Source organism: Globicephala melas, chromosome 12, assembly GCF_963455315.2.
Source record: "Globicephala melas chromosome 12, mGloMel1.2, whole genome shotgun sequence".
NCBI lineage: Eukaryota > Metazoa > Chordata > Mammalia > Artiodactyla > Delphinidae > Globicephala > Globicephala melas.
Window position 1 is genome coordinate 77,177,143 of NC_083325.1, and position 15,338 is coordinate 77,192,480.

The 15,338-nt window shown below is 34.4% G+C and overlaps 1 protein-coding gene across 2 annotated transcripts in view; it reads right to left on the minus strand.

The window, feature by feature from the left end:
• The window catches only part of GEN1 (GEN1 Holliday junction 5' flap endonuclease), a 32,909-nt gene that overhangs the window by 9,698 nt on the left and 7,873 nt on the right, over positions 1-15,338 (minus strand). The window contains exons 2-11 of one of the 2 annotated variants that reach the window (XM_030858354.3): positions 14,446-14,576; positions 13,801-13,993; positions 12,931-13,117; positions 7,886-8,062; positions 6,666-6,776; positions 4,284-4,357; positions 2,860-2,951; positions 1,389-1,539; positions 1,049-1,085; positions 877-957 (exon numbers count right to left, since the gene is read on the minus strand). In XM_030858354.3, the coding sequence (XP_030714214.1) occupies positions 877-957; positions 1,049-1,085; positions 1,389-1,539; positions 2,860-2,951; positions 4,284-4,357; positions 6,666-6,776; positions 7,886-8,062; positions 12,931-13,117; positions 13,801-13,961 (1,071 nt within the window). In that variant the 5' untranslated portion in view covers positions 13,962-13,993; positions 14,446-14,576. The remainder of the gene's footprint in view (positions 1-876; positions 958-1,048; positions 1,086-1,388; positions 1,540-2,859; positions 2,952-4,283; positions 4,358-6,665; positions 6,777-7,885; positions 8,063-12,930; positions 13,118-13,800; positions 13,994-14,445; positions 14,577-15,338) is intronic. The other variant, XM_030858353.3, reaches the window with a different exon arrangement.

A 15,338-nucleotide genomic window follows, 5' to 3' on the forward strand; every position in this document is an offset into this window, starting at 1 on the left:
ATTAGTTAAAGTTGTATCAATGAGAATATTCCCAGAAAGAACAGTGAGCCTCCTAAGGAGGCAATATGGCACAATGATGTAAGCGTGAGGGTTCTGGGTTTGAAGGCCAGAATATTTCCTAGATTCGGGTAAATTACTTAACCTCTTTTAGCCTCAGGTTTTCCCTCTGTAAAATATAATCCAGCACACACATTATAAAGTTAGGGAAGATTACACGTAATGTGGTAAATATAACAGCAAATTTTAAATGTTCAATGAATGTTGGTTGCCATTATCACTACTGTTGTTGGTAGAGCCAAGCAACAAGTAGTTACAATTTATTGAGCCACTCTGTTTCTTTAGCTACTATAGTAGGGGTTAATATAAATAATCTCATTTAATCTGCATAGTGACTTCACAGGATAAGTAATATTATTTCTATTTTGAGGAAAACACATATCCAGGGTCACATGGTAAGCGACGGACTGTCCAAATTTAAATTTAGGTCACTGATTACAAATCCCAATGCACTTGTAAACTATACTGTCTTCCATAACAATATACTGTCTTCCATAATAATATACAATAACAATATATAGCTTTACATTCTCTGGTTATTAGCATCCCTCCCCCAACATATCCCTGAATACAATACATCTGTACATGGTCTTTAAGGTGTCTTGTAAAGAACAGCATAATTGTGATTTGTCTTATGGGCTGCAAAGTATAGTTACTGTGTGGCAAAGGAATGAAGATGAGATGTAAATGCTGAAAAACACATGTGCACTCAAGAGCCATCTATTTCAAACTCCTCTCAGATCAGTCAAAGTGATTACCCCTTCTTATCTTCCTAGTATCCAACTCCACACTGTAAAATAAGAGTTTATTTTCAGATACCTGAAACAATAATAAATCAGGTCTTTGGTACCTGATTGCCATCACCAATTTATCCTTGTTCAAAAGGAATTCTTGAATAACCTAGCAAGAGAACAGAGAATAGCAACTGACATGTCAAACTTTTAAAAAAAAGCTTCTGAGATAAACACACGGTTGAATTATCACTCATTACCTCATGGAATGGGAATCCCTGACAACTGCAAGCTTTCCTGAAAATAAGTTATATACATGTTATTAATACAATCAGGCAATTTTAGATAGACTCTAAAATCATCCATTTAATCTCTTCTCATTTAATGGAAAGTGTCCTTGTATAGTATCCTAGTCATCAAGCTTCTCGATGAAACATTATTAAATTACTATCTTCTAAGATAGCCTAATTTTTGAAAAGAATCTAGAAAAGGATTTTGTGAAACGTTATTAACCTACATGGGGGAAAGTTATGCGGAAATAATTCAACCACAGGTGTATAAATAGGCCACATCAGGAAACAATGAGCACAAAAAACTTACTTCTTAATACTGTTTTCCACTGCATTTAGTTGTCTCTCATGTTCTGTTCGGTGCCACTCACAAGGACAACAGTATTCATAATCATGTGGCTCGCAATATCGATCAGTTTTACATAATTTGCATCCATTACGTTCATGATCCTTAGGTGAACCTTCATGGAGACACAAAAAGTATGACTTTCACTGCTTTTTAGAGTTACCTTCTATGTACATTTTTTTTTTTTGCCCTTATCCAAATTTTCAAAAACAAATACTGCCTAGCACAATGCCTAGCATATAGAAGGGTTTCAATACATTTAGGCCCAATAGAGTAATGAACACAATAATAATTCTTACGATAAAGTAGATCTTTAGCTATTACTATCACATGACACTATTTTTTTTCTGTAAATTACCCTTCTGTCTGAAAGTGTTAATTTGTAATATGAAATTATACATTTATAATAATCTCAAATGGAAAACTGTGGTGTATGCGGTAGCTACATACAAGAGAAAAGGACACTATTAGTAAAACATTATTTAGTTAATAGAATAATTCATGAAATGGTTTCTTTAATAAGAATATGAAAAGAATAGAGCAGTTAATTACCTCTGCTAGTGGCTAGCTCTCAGTTACTGTATAGCTATTTTTAAACTATGCTTGGAACATAAATTCTGATTGTGGCCTGGGTGTGGGGTCCTAGTGCCCAGTAAAAGGAAAGCATGACTACCTTCAACACTTTTGAGAACACAAAGAACCTACATAACTGATATGACCTAAATCGTCATTTATAAGGTACCAAAAAAACTACAGAATGGCCTTTTATCTATAAAAACATTGATTTCTTCCATGGTTTCATCTATCATTTTAAAAGGCTAATGAAAACATATTAAGACAAATAGATAAAGCAGAATTTCTTTTAAAAGATGAGCTAACATGATCTCTTAATCTCTCCTGAGAGCAAAAGGCCTTTTTAACCCAGTACATGTCAGGGACATCATATTTTTATCAAGACTAATGAACAGGGTCCAAGCTACTTAACAGTGAACATGTATTAGAAATTAGTTTTAAGTCACTATCTTCACACACAATAAAAATGCACTATAGGACAGTTAAGAATTCTTTAAATATATGAATATAAATCACTGATACATAAGCAAATGATTTCACTTCCATTTTTCCCTAAGATTTATCAGTACAATTTTTTCCCTTAAAATGGATTTCTATATTGAAAACATAATTTTAGGGTCAAAGTAATCTGATAACATAGTTCGAAACTGCACATATCCTATATTTATCATTTACATCACGTTATTTCATTCAATAAATATTTATCAAGTGCCTACTGTGTGTATGTGACACAACTCCTGACACTGAGGGTTCCCAATCTGATAAGGAAGGTAGGTATGTAAAAAGTACTATAAGAACAGAGATGAAAACGTAGGTATCAGACAATAATATTCTAGAGATATCATTCCCTATGTCTGCTTACCTGGATGGGAACATACAGAGCAATGAGCCAGTTTGCTAACAACTGCTGGTTGTGAATTAGAGTAACAAAATTTTTCATTCCATTGATTAAACCTTTAAAAGAAAATGGTATTAAAAAAATAAATAAATAATAAGGTCACCAAAATGCCATGTTCTCAAATATCAGGCTATTCTGTTCCTTTCCACCTGCCTACTTATTTTTCCTTTGGCGGTAAAGTTGCTGTCCCAGTCTGGGGACATAAAAACATAAAAAATTAAAAATAACTAGGGGGAAGTTTAGTCTAAATTAATAAAAATTGGAATGACAGATAATTATAACAAAATGTAATCTCATTATTTTCAAGCGTGAAGGCAAACATTTTATAAAATGTTGCCAAAAGTACATATTTGCTGAAACTGTCTCAATAAGAATGATTTGTAGTTAGCCAGGTGCCACATTTGCTTGCTTTTCCTTATTTTATTCTTCACAATTTCCAAATGATTCCTTAACTCACCCCCAAGCCAAAGTATACCTTTGCTTTTTTGCTTTGGAAAACAGTAATCACTGATGTTAATAAGAAGTTCATTAAAGTCTTAGATCTATCAGTAGCTTTACAGCTGAAAGAGAAGCACTAAAAGAAAGAGCATGACTATTTGAAATCCTTCTCATGGTCACCCCTTCTTCATTTCTACCACTTAATGTTTCCTTTCATGTACTCACTATCTCATAACTACTGGAGGCAAGGACTATTTTAAGTCTCCCAGAGTCCTAGTTCCTTTCCTTTTTATTCATTCTATACTTTATCATCATAAATATTAATTTTTATAAAACTCTGCCCTCATCAAGTAAATATAACTGACATGCTTTCAAAACTAAATAGCACAGTTTGTAAACTTTAATATACTCTGTATCCTGTCTTGAATCCTCAGATTGTACAGTTAATTCATTAGAGTTAACGTATTACTAAATTTGTGGCTATAGAACAAAGGGCAGTCAAGAAAAATTTTTGATCAAGTGTTATTAAATATTTGCAACATGTCAGGCATTTCATTTATAGAAAAATATAGTATCAAAATATTTATATAAAAAGTAATTTAAAATATAAAATTAATTTAATGTTAGTTTATCTTTATTTGTTGATGAAATAGTCTAAAATAGCCTGTGGCAAATGCCCATGGTTATAAATAAACGCATTTGATATCTTACTACTTGTGTTTGTAATGAGCTAATAATATTGAAAAAAACAAAATATGGCTTAGGACATATACTTTTCCGCTTTCTTTGGAAAACTTCTGAATAAATAAAATAACTGATTTTAAATAAAAATACAGATCATCTCAAAAATACAAAACCTTTTTTTGGAAAGCACAATACTTTTTGTATTCACTATTAAGTTCAACAAGAATAAAAGACTAATGTCACAAGAAAAAGTAATTTTTAGTTACCTCTGAAGTAAACTTTGTCCTTTCAAAATCTTTATAAGTTTTAATGCTTGCTCTTTTCCAACTCCAGGGACTCCCTTTCAGAAAGTGGGAAAAGAAGTTCAAACGTTAATCACTAGGGAATAGATAAATGAAGGGTGAGATGTCCATTCAATATAAGATTGTGTAGCTCAAAGAATGAGGTAACTGTGTGCAAGACACATTGTTACGTGTAAAATGAAAATTGCAGAATAGCATACAGTATGATTTAGGTTTGTAAGTTAAATAACAATTATATTGTTAACTTATGCAAACAAAAAAACCACTGACTGTTTATTTTAGGAGAGGGAGGAACAGAATTTTAGAGGGCTTTCATTTTCTATGTTAATTATTTTGATAGTATTTTAATTTGACCTAACTTTCTGTTATATTCGTAATCAGGAAAAGGCATGTTCATTTGATTATACGAACATATAATATTTAAAGATCCAAACAACCAAAGAGAACAAAGGAGAATTCCAAGTTAACTCTTGAACTTAATAACTTAAGAAAATTAAAATAAGCATAAGTTTCCTACACAAAAAATATATAAATAAATGTATATTCACATGACAACTTCTGGTTTACACTGAGTCTCCCAGTTCCTATAACAGTTTATTAATATGTCTTTGTAAGCAAGGCTGTTCTTTAGCTGATATGCATCAGGAGAGACATACCAGTGTTAAAATACTTCTAAACTTGTTAGTAAATAGCCAATGCCCATGTACCCTGAGCGCCTGCCAGCAAAGGGGTCTCTCCCTTAAAATGAATTCCCTTTCCAACCCACCTACACTCAGGATTCAGCTAAAAGGGTAACACATAGCACAACAGAGGGTATCCAGAAGCATTTTCCATCTCTACAGCCTATGTCTTTAGTAAAACAGTTGCTGGATATTTTGTATGTCACCCTTCATGTATTAGCATTTAGTTATATATTAAATTTTTTTAAGCAGATCATGATAGTAGAGTCTTAAAGATCAATAAGTACAATGATATAAATAGATAGCAGTTTTGGTTGCAAAGAAACAAAAAATCAAAATAGGTAAGGCTAGTGTATAATACCACTGCAGCTAAAATTGGTTTCTGTGAGTTCAAGTTTGCAAAGTTTTTCTTATATTCAACACTGAGCTGTTTTTAGACTTTAATTATGATACAATTACATATGGGAAACAAATCTATTTCAGAATGAGAACTATAATAATTATTTTCTATGTTGTTTAACAGTTCTTTTCCTCCTGTTTTCTTTTTTTACTAGTTAAAAAAAATTGTTGATTTCTCTATTTGGTCACTGGTGACACAGATTAGAAATTACAGTTAATAATTTTAGTATCCTACTATTTTTTCCTCTCCCAAGCTCTAGTGAAAAAAAATTGTATGTCATCCTTCTTTAGACTTCTCTTGGGGATAGAGTCTATAGTATAATGAGGGGTTTAGTAAGGATACAAAGATGATCAGCAGGGACATAATAACAGGACTATATAAAAATAGTAGGAGCTACAATACAAGTCATTTTATATATTTAAACATCATATTTATGAATGTGGTTATCATGGTAATTCTTAATTCATCCCTCACCTATTATACCTGTTACAGAGAACTATATTGTGTATCTTTTTTTTTGTTCTTGTTTTTTTTGTTTCTTTTTTGCGGTACGCGGGCCTCTCACTGCTGTGGCCTCTCCTGTTGCGGAGCACAGGCTCCGGACGCGCAGGCTCAGTGGCCATGGCTCACGGGCCCAGCCGCTCCGCGGCATGTGGGATCTTCCCGGACCGGGGCACGAACCCGTGTCCCCTTCATCGGCAGGCAGACTCTCAACCACTGCGCCACCAGGGAAGCCCTATATTGTGTATCTTAAGATATAAAATAAAAGGTTTTCATGAGCAAAACTCAGTGCAATGCTAAGAGGCACGGAAGGATGAATGGCTTAACCCAATAATCATGTTGCGTAGCAACAGTAACAATAACACTGAGCATGTGCACAAATAGCTAAAATGGAGATGCAAAACTCAGACGACAGTGATAGAAACTAATACTGGCACAAGACAAGGAAAGAGTAATTCCTACATTTCTCTAAAAGGATAGTCAAACGTGAATGTGAATCTCTTAGAGGAATGGTTTACTGAGATTTAAGCTGTGGTACTAGTTATGATTCTATTCTCATTTATAACATTCAGTATCATGATGAGCAAGCTGTTTAATGCCACTTGAAATGCTGATTATTTTAGTTACTGAATAGTTTATTACACCTATATTCTAAATTAGGTTCTTAATTATATAAAATGATATTGTATTCATATTTATGCAGCATGTAAGGTATCAAAAAAACCCCATTATGAATAGTAAATAAATATGGCAATTTCAGCATACCTTTGGAAGATAATCACAGCCAAGTAGTATTGCTAGCCCAACCAGAGCATTTCTATCCAAACCTAGTTTACTCTTGATGTATGACATTGTATAACAGTCAACATGTGGGTCCTAGAAGAAAGAACAGATTCAGTTTCATCTTCAAAAATCTAAACAAAAACAACATTATAAAAATAATTTGTCAAAGCTGTCTCTAAATGTTTATTCCTAAAAGTTTAAAATTATCCTGATCACCAGAATCTTCATAAAATCTAACACTTCAATATCTGGAAATAAAGTCATAGTTTCAAAAATGGCTTTAAAAAATTTACTATAGTAGTCATTTTTTCCTCTTTATTGTTTTCTGGTGTCTACAAAAGTAGATTTTCATCTTGTACAATTAAGCACTGTAAAATGTATATTATAGAAACTGTATATTATTGTAATTACATCATCAGAAGTTAACTATCATTAACAGCATCAGGCATATCCTTCTAAGAAACATGTTCTTTGACACATACATACAAATATTTATTACTCTATTTTTAAGTAAAAATAGGATTATATAAAAATACTATTTTGCAATATTTCTTGCCCACTAATATAACTGGATATCTTTAATATCAATAATACATACCTTTTTAATGATTGCTTACATTAGACGGACTCTAAGGCAGTGTTTCTCAATGGGAATACTGGGAGCATTTTCAGAAAGATAACAGAATTTTTTTGGCAAGAGGTTTAGTCTCCCTGGCTCTAATCCACCAAAGGTCCACAGTCTCCCTTGCCCAACTTTGAATAATTACAAGCAAAATGTCCCATGTATTACCTCCCTCCATGAGAACTGTGGCTGTATTTAGCCATTCTCTATCAATGGGCATTTGGGTGTTTGCCAAATTTTTGTAATTAGTGACAATGCTGCAGTTAACATCCTTGTATATCTCTCCTTGCATATTTGGAGGTGTTTTTGAGGCTTACTAAAAGTGCAAATTCTGGGTCAAGGCAATACATAGTGTATGCAATTTTATAATATATAGTTGAAACTGATTTAGAATTAAACCTTGTGAAACAAGTCAAGCCCTTAGGAGAGAAATCCATATTTCAAAGAGAATGAACTATGTGGCACTGATATTTTTAGTAACAGTAAACATTTTACTTAGCGATTGCTAAGTGCCAAGAATTAATCCCTTTAAAAAAAGTAGTGTGTAAAACAAATGCTGAAAAAGAGAAAGAAAAAATACCTTGGTATTCATAGTGAAATTTCTATAAACAGTTTGGGCCCCATAAAGGAAAGCATCGCCATCGTTGGTGAGGCAGCCATCTACATAACCACTGGCATTGAGGTAAGCACACATGGCTTCAGCTTCTCCAGCAGCCTGGACCCAGGGAATTCCTAAGCATTCCAGCATGTCAAGACACTGAAAAGAAAAAGTAGGTGCAACAAATATAAGAACATTTGTATTGCTGCTTTTTTCAGTGTTTGACTTACTTCTATATCACAAATATTAATAGTAGCTGTTTAGGTGTTTTAAAACTTATTACATTTAAGAAACAACTGGAAACTTGAGCACTGAATACTTAATGGCAAAGTATTAGTATTCAACTTTTAGATACAATAATAAAAATTATATTGTGGTTATGTTTTCATTTTTTAAGAGCCCCTATCTTTTAGAGAAAGGTACTGAAATACTAAAACAATATTATGTCTGGGATTTGCTTCAGAATAATGTAGGACCTCCTAGAGAAATGGAAATAAAAACAAAATTAAACAAATGGGACCTAATGGAACTTAAAAGCTTTTGCACAGCAAAGGAAACCAAAAACAAGACGAAAAGACAACCCTCAGAAAGGGAGAAAATATTTGCAAACGAAGCAGCTGACAAAGGATTCATCTCCAAAATTTGCAAGCAGCTCATGCAGCTCATGAAAAAAACAAATAATCCAATCCAAAAATGGGCAGAAGACCTAAATAGACATTTCTCCAAAGAAGATATACAGATTGCCAACAAACACATGAAAGGATGCTTAACATCACTAATCATTAGAGAAATGCAAATCAAAACTATAATGAGGGGCTTCCCTGGTGGCGCAGTGGTTGAGAGTCCGCCTGCCGACGCAGGGGACACGGGTTCGTGCCCCGGTCTGGGAAGATCCCACATGCCGCGGAGCGGCTGGGCCCGTGAGCCACGGCCGCTGAGCCTCCGCGTCCGGAGCCTGTGCTCCGCAACGGGAGAGGCCACAGCAGTGAGAGGCCCGCGTACCGCAAAAAAACAAACAAACAAACAAACAAAAACTATAATGAGGTATCACCTCACACCAGTCAGAATGGCCATCATCAAAAAATCTACAAACAATAAATGCTGGAGAGGGTGTGGTGAAAAGGGAACCCTCTTGCACTGTTGGTGGGAATGTAAATTGATACAGCCAATATGGAGAACAGTATGGAGGTTCCTTAAAGAATAGAACTACCATACAACCCAGCAATCCCACTACTGGGCATATACCCTGAGAAAACCATAATTCAAAAAGAGTCATGTACCACAATGTTCATTGCAGCTCTATTTACAATAGCCAGGACATGGAAGCAACCTAAGTGTCCAATGAGAGATGAATGTATCAAGAAGATGTGGCACATATATACAATGGAATATTATCCATATAAAGAAATGAAATTGAGTTATTTGTAGTAAAGTGGATGGACCTAGAGACTGTCATACAGAGTGAAGTAAGTCAGAAAGAGAAAAACAAACACTGCATGCTAACATATATATATGGAATCTAAAAAAAAGAAATGGTTCTGAAGAACCTAGGGGCAGGACAGGAATAAAGACGCAGACGTAGAGGATGGACTTGAGGACCCGGGGAGTGGGAAGGGCAAGCTGGGATCAAGTGAGACAGTGGCATGGACATATATACACTACCAAATGTAAAATAGATAGCTAGTGGGAAGCAGCCGCATAGCACAGGGAGATCAGCTCAAGTGGTTTGTGACCACCTATAGGGGTGGGATAGGGAAGGTGGGAGGGAGATGCAAGAGGGAGGAGATATGGGGATATATGTATATGTAGAGCTGATTCACTTTGTTATAAAGCAGAAAATAACACACCATTGTAAAGCAATTATACTCCAATACAGATGTTAAAAAAAAAAAATGTGGGAGTAGAGGAGTGGGTGGGAGTATAGATGAAACAAAATTGGTCAAGAGTTGATAATTGTTAAAGATTGGTGATGGGCTACTTTTGTATTCGTTTAAAATTTTCTGTATGGAAAAGCTAAAAATTTTAATGTCAATTAAAAAGTAATCCATATTCGATTAAAAAATTAATTTAAAAAGTACTTTTAAAAGTAATGAATATGCAATTTTCATTGTTTTGTTCAATGCTATTATCTCAAGAGTCTGGAAATATCTTGACATAATAATAATTAATCACATTAACATTTACATCTGTAAAACTACAGCAATCCTTCTCACATGATGGTCCTCCCAATATGAGCTCTTCCAAAGAAGACGCTATTACACAATTTTGGCTTGAGGCCTTAAAGTTCACTTCTTATCACCTCCCCTATACGATGAAACTCTCACATTACGGGGAGCCACCCAGGGGCCCGTTGTTGGAGTGCTCCTAGTAAGTCAAATGTCTGTACAGGATGTTTATATCAATTTGCGGTTTTCTTGGCGTTATGAATTTAACCCAGCTGAGTAGCTTATAGTTTAGCTTTACAGCCTAGTGCATTCTTTCTTGTCATATGTGATACTCTCATTCTATCACTGAGGAATACTGGATATGGTGAGGAAAAGAGGCTATTTACCTAGTTTCTAGAGACAGAAAAAAGATCATCTCTTTTGCTTTAACTGACTAATTGTTTGCATGCTATATGATGTAATAAAAACCTCTGCCAGATGTCGCCCAAGGCGGACAAGGTTCAGAAGGACAAAGTACTATGTCAAAAAAAAAAGGTGCTTTTCAGAACTCTGGCTGGGTGACTTCAGAGAGACAGTTTTGTTATAGGTGCTGCTTTACTGCAACACCATAGTTGTTTCTAATTTACCCATATATAAAAAGTATCCTTTCATAAAAAACAACAAGAGTTTAAAAGTCATTTCAGATTCTGTTCCAACTCTTTTCAAAAACCAGCACAGAATTTGTGATGAGGTTGGTTGCAATTTTCTCTACCCTAAGTCTCTATCACATGGGCTGGAGGTTGTGTTGGAGGACTAATGTGTGCTTTTCAGGCTTGTAACTAAAAATGGCAGTAGATTAGGAGAATGTAAGGCTTAGTGACTGAGTGTACAAAAATATGATAATGATTAATGGGCAGGCAACACTGAACCAATACAAAATGCCTAAGAACACCACAATTAGAGAAATAAAGAAATAGGCATAGAGCAATTTTCTCAAAAGAACATAAAACATCTTTTTGCGTTATACTGGGTATTTAATGCCTTAAGTATGTAAACCATAGATATTTCCAGGAACTGATTACACAAGAAATAATTAGAATTCAGTACAGATATTTTCTTCAATTACTGATAGTCATTAAGGTAGAATAGTCACTAACTGAAAATTATTATTTTTAATCACATAAAAATAGAAAATAGAATTTCTGGAGAAAAATGCTTTTTAATTTATGCAATACCTTTTAAAAGAAATTAAAATTTTAAACAACAATTAAAAAGAAAAACAGGGATAGGAACTCAAAGCAAATAAGATAAAAGGTTTACTTCCTTAGTATATAAAGAATATGAACAAAAGAAAAAGTAAAACCTCAAAAGGTAAGTGGGGAAAGGATATGATGGTCATTACCCAGAGAGAGACTAAAACTAAGTTAAATGTTTAACCTCACCATTAAAAGAACAATACATATTAAATATGTATTATATGTATTTATACATATTATATAAACAAAGAAATGTCTTCGATTTTCCATACTAAATAGTACAAAGATAAACCTCCTAATATCCAATAATCTTGTGGGTGCAATGAAATTGCCTATTTCATACCTGTACTGGTAGAAAGTAATTGGCAAGAGTTATAAAATCACTCCAAAACTTTGGTCTATCAATCCCACTTTGGGTAATTTTATCTTAAAATCACAAGAAAAAGCTATGCTTACAAAAAAATGTTCATCATAATTTCCTGTATAATAGAGAAGAACTAAAAAGCAAACAGTATACAATACAATATACAATCATGGGGAATGATTTCATACCTTCATACATGTTGTACCATCATTAAAGTAATGATTTTGAATAGAATATGGCAACAGGGAAACATGGGTATGTTAAGTGAAAACTCCAGATAAAAATTATTTGTGCGTGATTACTGCAATTTTTAAAAACATATACCCTTAAAAAAGAGACAGGGGACTTCCCTGGTGGCGCAGTGGTTAAGAATCCTCCTGCCAATGCAGGGGACACGGGTTTGAGCCCTGGTCGGGAAAGATCTCACATGGCACAGAGCAACTAAGCCCGTGCACCACAACTAATGAGCCTGTGCTCTAGAGCCCGCGAGCCACAACTACTGAAGCCCGTGTGCCTAGAACTCGTGGTCCACAACAAGAGAAGCCACTGCAATGAGAAGCCCACACACTGCAAGGAAGAGTAGTCCCAGCTCGCAGCAACTAGAGAAAGCTCCCGCGCAGCAACGAATACCCAACGCAGCTAAAAATAAAAAAATAAAGAGACAAGATAATAATAGCTTCCTATTGTTTTACTTACTTTATCGTATTATAGATTTCTCTTCTTTTTAAATTTTTATAAAAATATATATTTTATAACGTATAAATATACTAAAATATAACTGAGTACTTTTTAAAATTACAAAGCCCTAAAGGAAGCCAAATACGTATTCTGTCTATGAACTCTCATTAATCCTGAATGAGTAAAGTATGAATTAATGAGACCTCTATCCTGGGAATTCTTTAAGTGCTGAAGATGTCATAAAATGTTACATATTAAGTCCTGACTATGTACCGGTTGTTTTAGATATATTTTCTCTAATTTTTACCATATCCCTGTAAAGTATTACTATCCTATTTTACACAGTACAAAACGAGGCAGACAGGTTAAAAATCTTGCCCACTGTCTCAGAGTTTCTAATGGCTAGTCAGAATCTGAACGCAGGTAAGTTTCACTCCAAAACTTAAACTCTCTTCTCTATTCACACTGTCCTTCTAGTCACAGTAAAGTTAATAAGTATTAAGGATACTGAACGAAAAACTTTATCAGAGTAAAGTATACTCTATAATTCAAATCAGAATTATTAGATCATATCTGAATGCTCACCTCCTTTAAGACTGAGTTAAAATGTGATCTCCCTGTTTTCTGAGACCGTGTTTTTGTCGAAGATCCATACCGAATCTGATTCCTCTTACTTATGACATCAGCTTTCAGCTTTGGGGGTTCCCCTTCCATAACGAACACCAGTTTTACATCCATTAGCGTTAAATATGAGATACGAAAAAATAGGTTCCTGAAATATAGAAGTTAATAATACATTAATCATCATATATTGATAGCAGAAGTCAACACAGCAGTATGACATAATGGCAAGAACATTAATATAAAATGTTATATGCAATAACATTTTATTTGTTAAGATTTTATTTTAAGTAGACTGGACTGAGAGACCACTGTGTGTCTTTTAGCAAAGAAGATTTATGATTATTCTAATTGCTATGTGGAAGCTGGTTTGGAGGAGGAGGCCAAGAGAGGAGGGAGGGAAACTAGCGAAGATTTCATCTCAGCAGGGCAGATAAGAGATATTGGCATCCACTGAGGCAGTGCTTCTGGACATCGAGAGAAGTCTGTGAACGCAGGGTATATTCTGGAAGTAAAACTGGCAAGACTTCTGATGGACTGGATGTGTGGAGGACAAAACAGGGGGAGAATGGCTCCCAAATTTCTGGCTTTTAGTCATCGAAGCATCCTTGCGGATATGTTAAATAGGCAGCCAAGTATTACGAGTCTGAAGCTCAAAGGGTACGATGTACAAATTGTGTTATCAATATGGAGATGGCAGATCGAGACACGTTGATACATTTTAAAATCTCAAAATGTAAAACAGCAACAACAAAAGAAATGAAGTGGAAACAAAACCAAGACACTCACTGCTTACGCAATCATCTATTTATATTCTGAGCACGTTTACTCTACCTGAGGTGGGGCTTCATGACCGTCCCAATCATTTTTTTGACTGTCTGTGCTTCACATACCCAGAGACTCAGATCAACCGCAATGGTTTTCCCACCAAGACTGTGCAAGTGGACGTGTTGTTTAACAGGCTCCAGAATCTGCCACAAGTCATTCACTCCCATCCTGGTGATTATCTGCTGTTATTCGAGGCACCCTTTTCAAAAGATTGTTAAAAGACAGAAGCTCAGAACAGAAATTCAAACAGTGTATTTTGAGCTACTGTGGGGTGATTCATAAATAAGAGTATTCTTATTTCTTCCACTGGTCAGCTCTTCGGAATGAATCAAGAACACCTGAAACATTAAAAATGGTGGTAATACACTTAGTGGCTTCAAAAACACTGATACAACTAACAGATGAAAAGTTATTAACAGATTATAGCATGCTGAATTTGTCCTTAAAATCCACTCATGTCACCAAATATGTTTCTCTATAGTACTGAAAAATAGTTATTTTTAAACCTAATGTAACCAATGTCAAGGGCTGCCTTGTCCCTCCTCATTCTTTCCTCTTTTCCACGCAGTCTTTAGCAGTGGCTGAGAATAAAATTTTTCACATGGTCACATTAGTATTGCATGAAATTTGGAAAATAAAAGGAAAAATTACCTCCATCTTAAAAGGTGGTAATTGGCTTCTCCCACCTAATAAGAGCTAACAAATGCAGAGACGGGTAGAAAATCCACAGATGTGGTAATGCATATTTGTCTTCTTGAGAATTCACTCCTTGATTTACATACCTAAAGAGAGAATAGGACTAGTCCTCTATCATAATCAGGAAAAACAAAAAGACAAAAGCAAGGAAGAATGCAAACACACAAACAAACAAAAAAACACAAAAGATTAAGGAAGGAAAACTGATGGAAAAGTAGGGAGGGGGGAGATAGAAAAGGAAGAGTTGAAGGAATACATTATTATTATTTTTTTTTAAAGAGCATTGGCTTTTTAAATTGCAAGGTCATGCATGTTCACTGTGGGAAAATAAAAAATCTTTTAAAAGAAAAATATTTTAAAATCACCTATAGTTCCACTATCCAAAGAAAACTGATGTTAAACTCTTTTCTATGTACATGACATTTTAAAAACAAAATTTGCTTAAACCCTGCTATTGTAACCTGCTTTGGTATTTTCTACACGCCAGTTTTTCCTTATTAAACATCTATAGCTGTTTTTCTTTTCCTTTGTTATTATTTGATAAAAAATATTATGTAGCATTTGCATTGAAGATTCAGTCTATGTAAATGTCTGACTATGTATCATCTGAATAATGACCTTAATTCACTCTACAAACACAAGGTAGGATACAAGACATTAAGACAAAAAGCTATCACCACAATGTAAAGCCATTCTAAATAAAATGTAACTGTATTGTCTGTTCCTTTAACAGGGTCCATAGTAAAAGCAAATGTTTTCAAATTGTACATGGCTACAAAGAAAATAAATGCTGGAAATGCGGCTATCTGTCATTTTCTCGGAGCTTTTCTGAATCTTAATTTTAAACG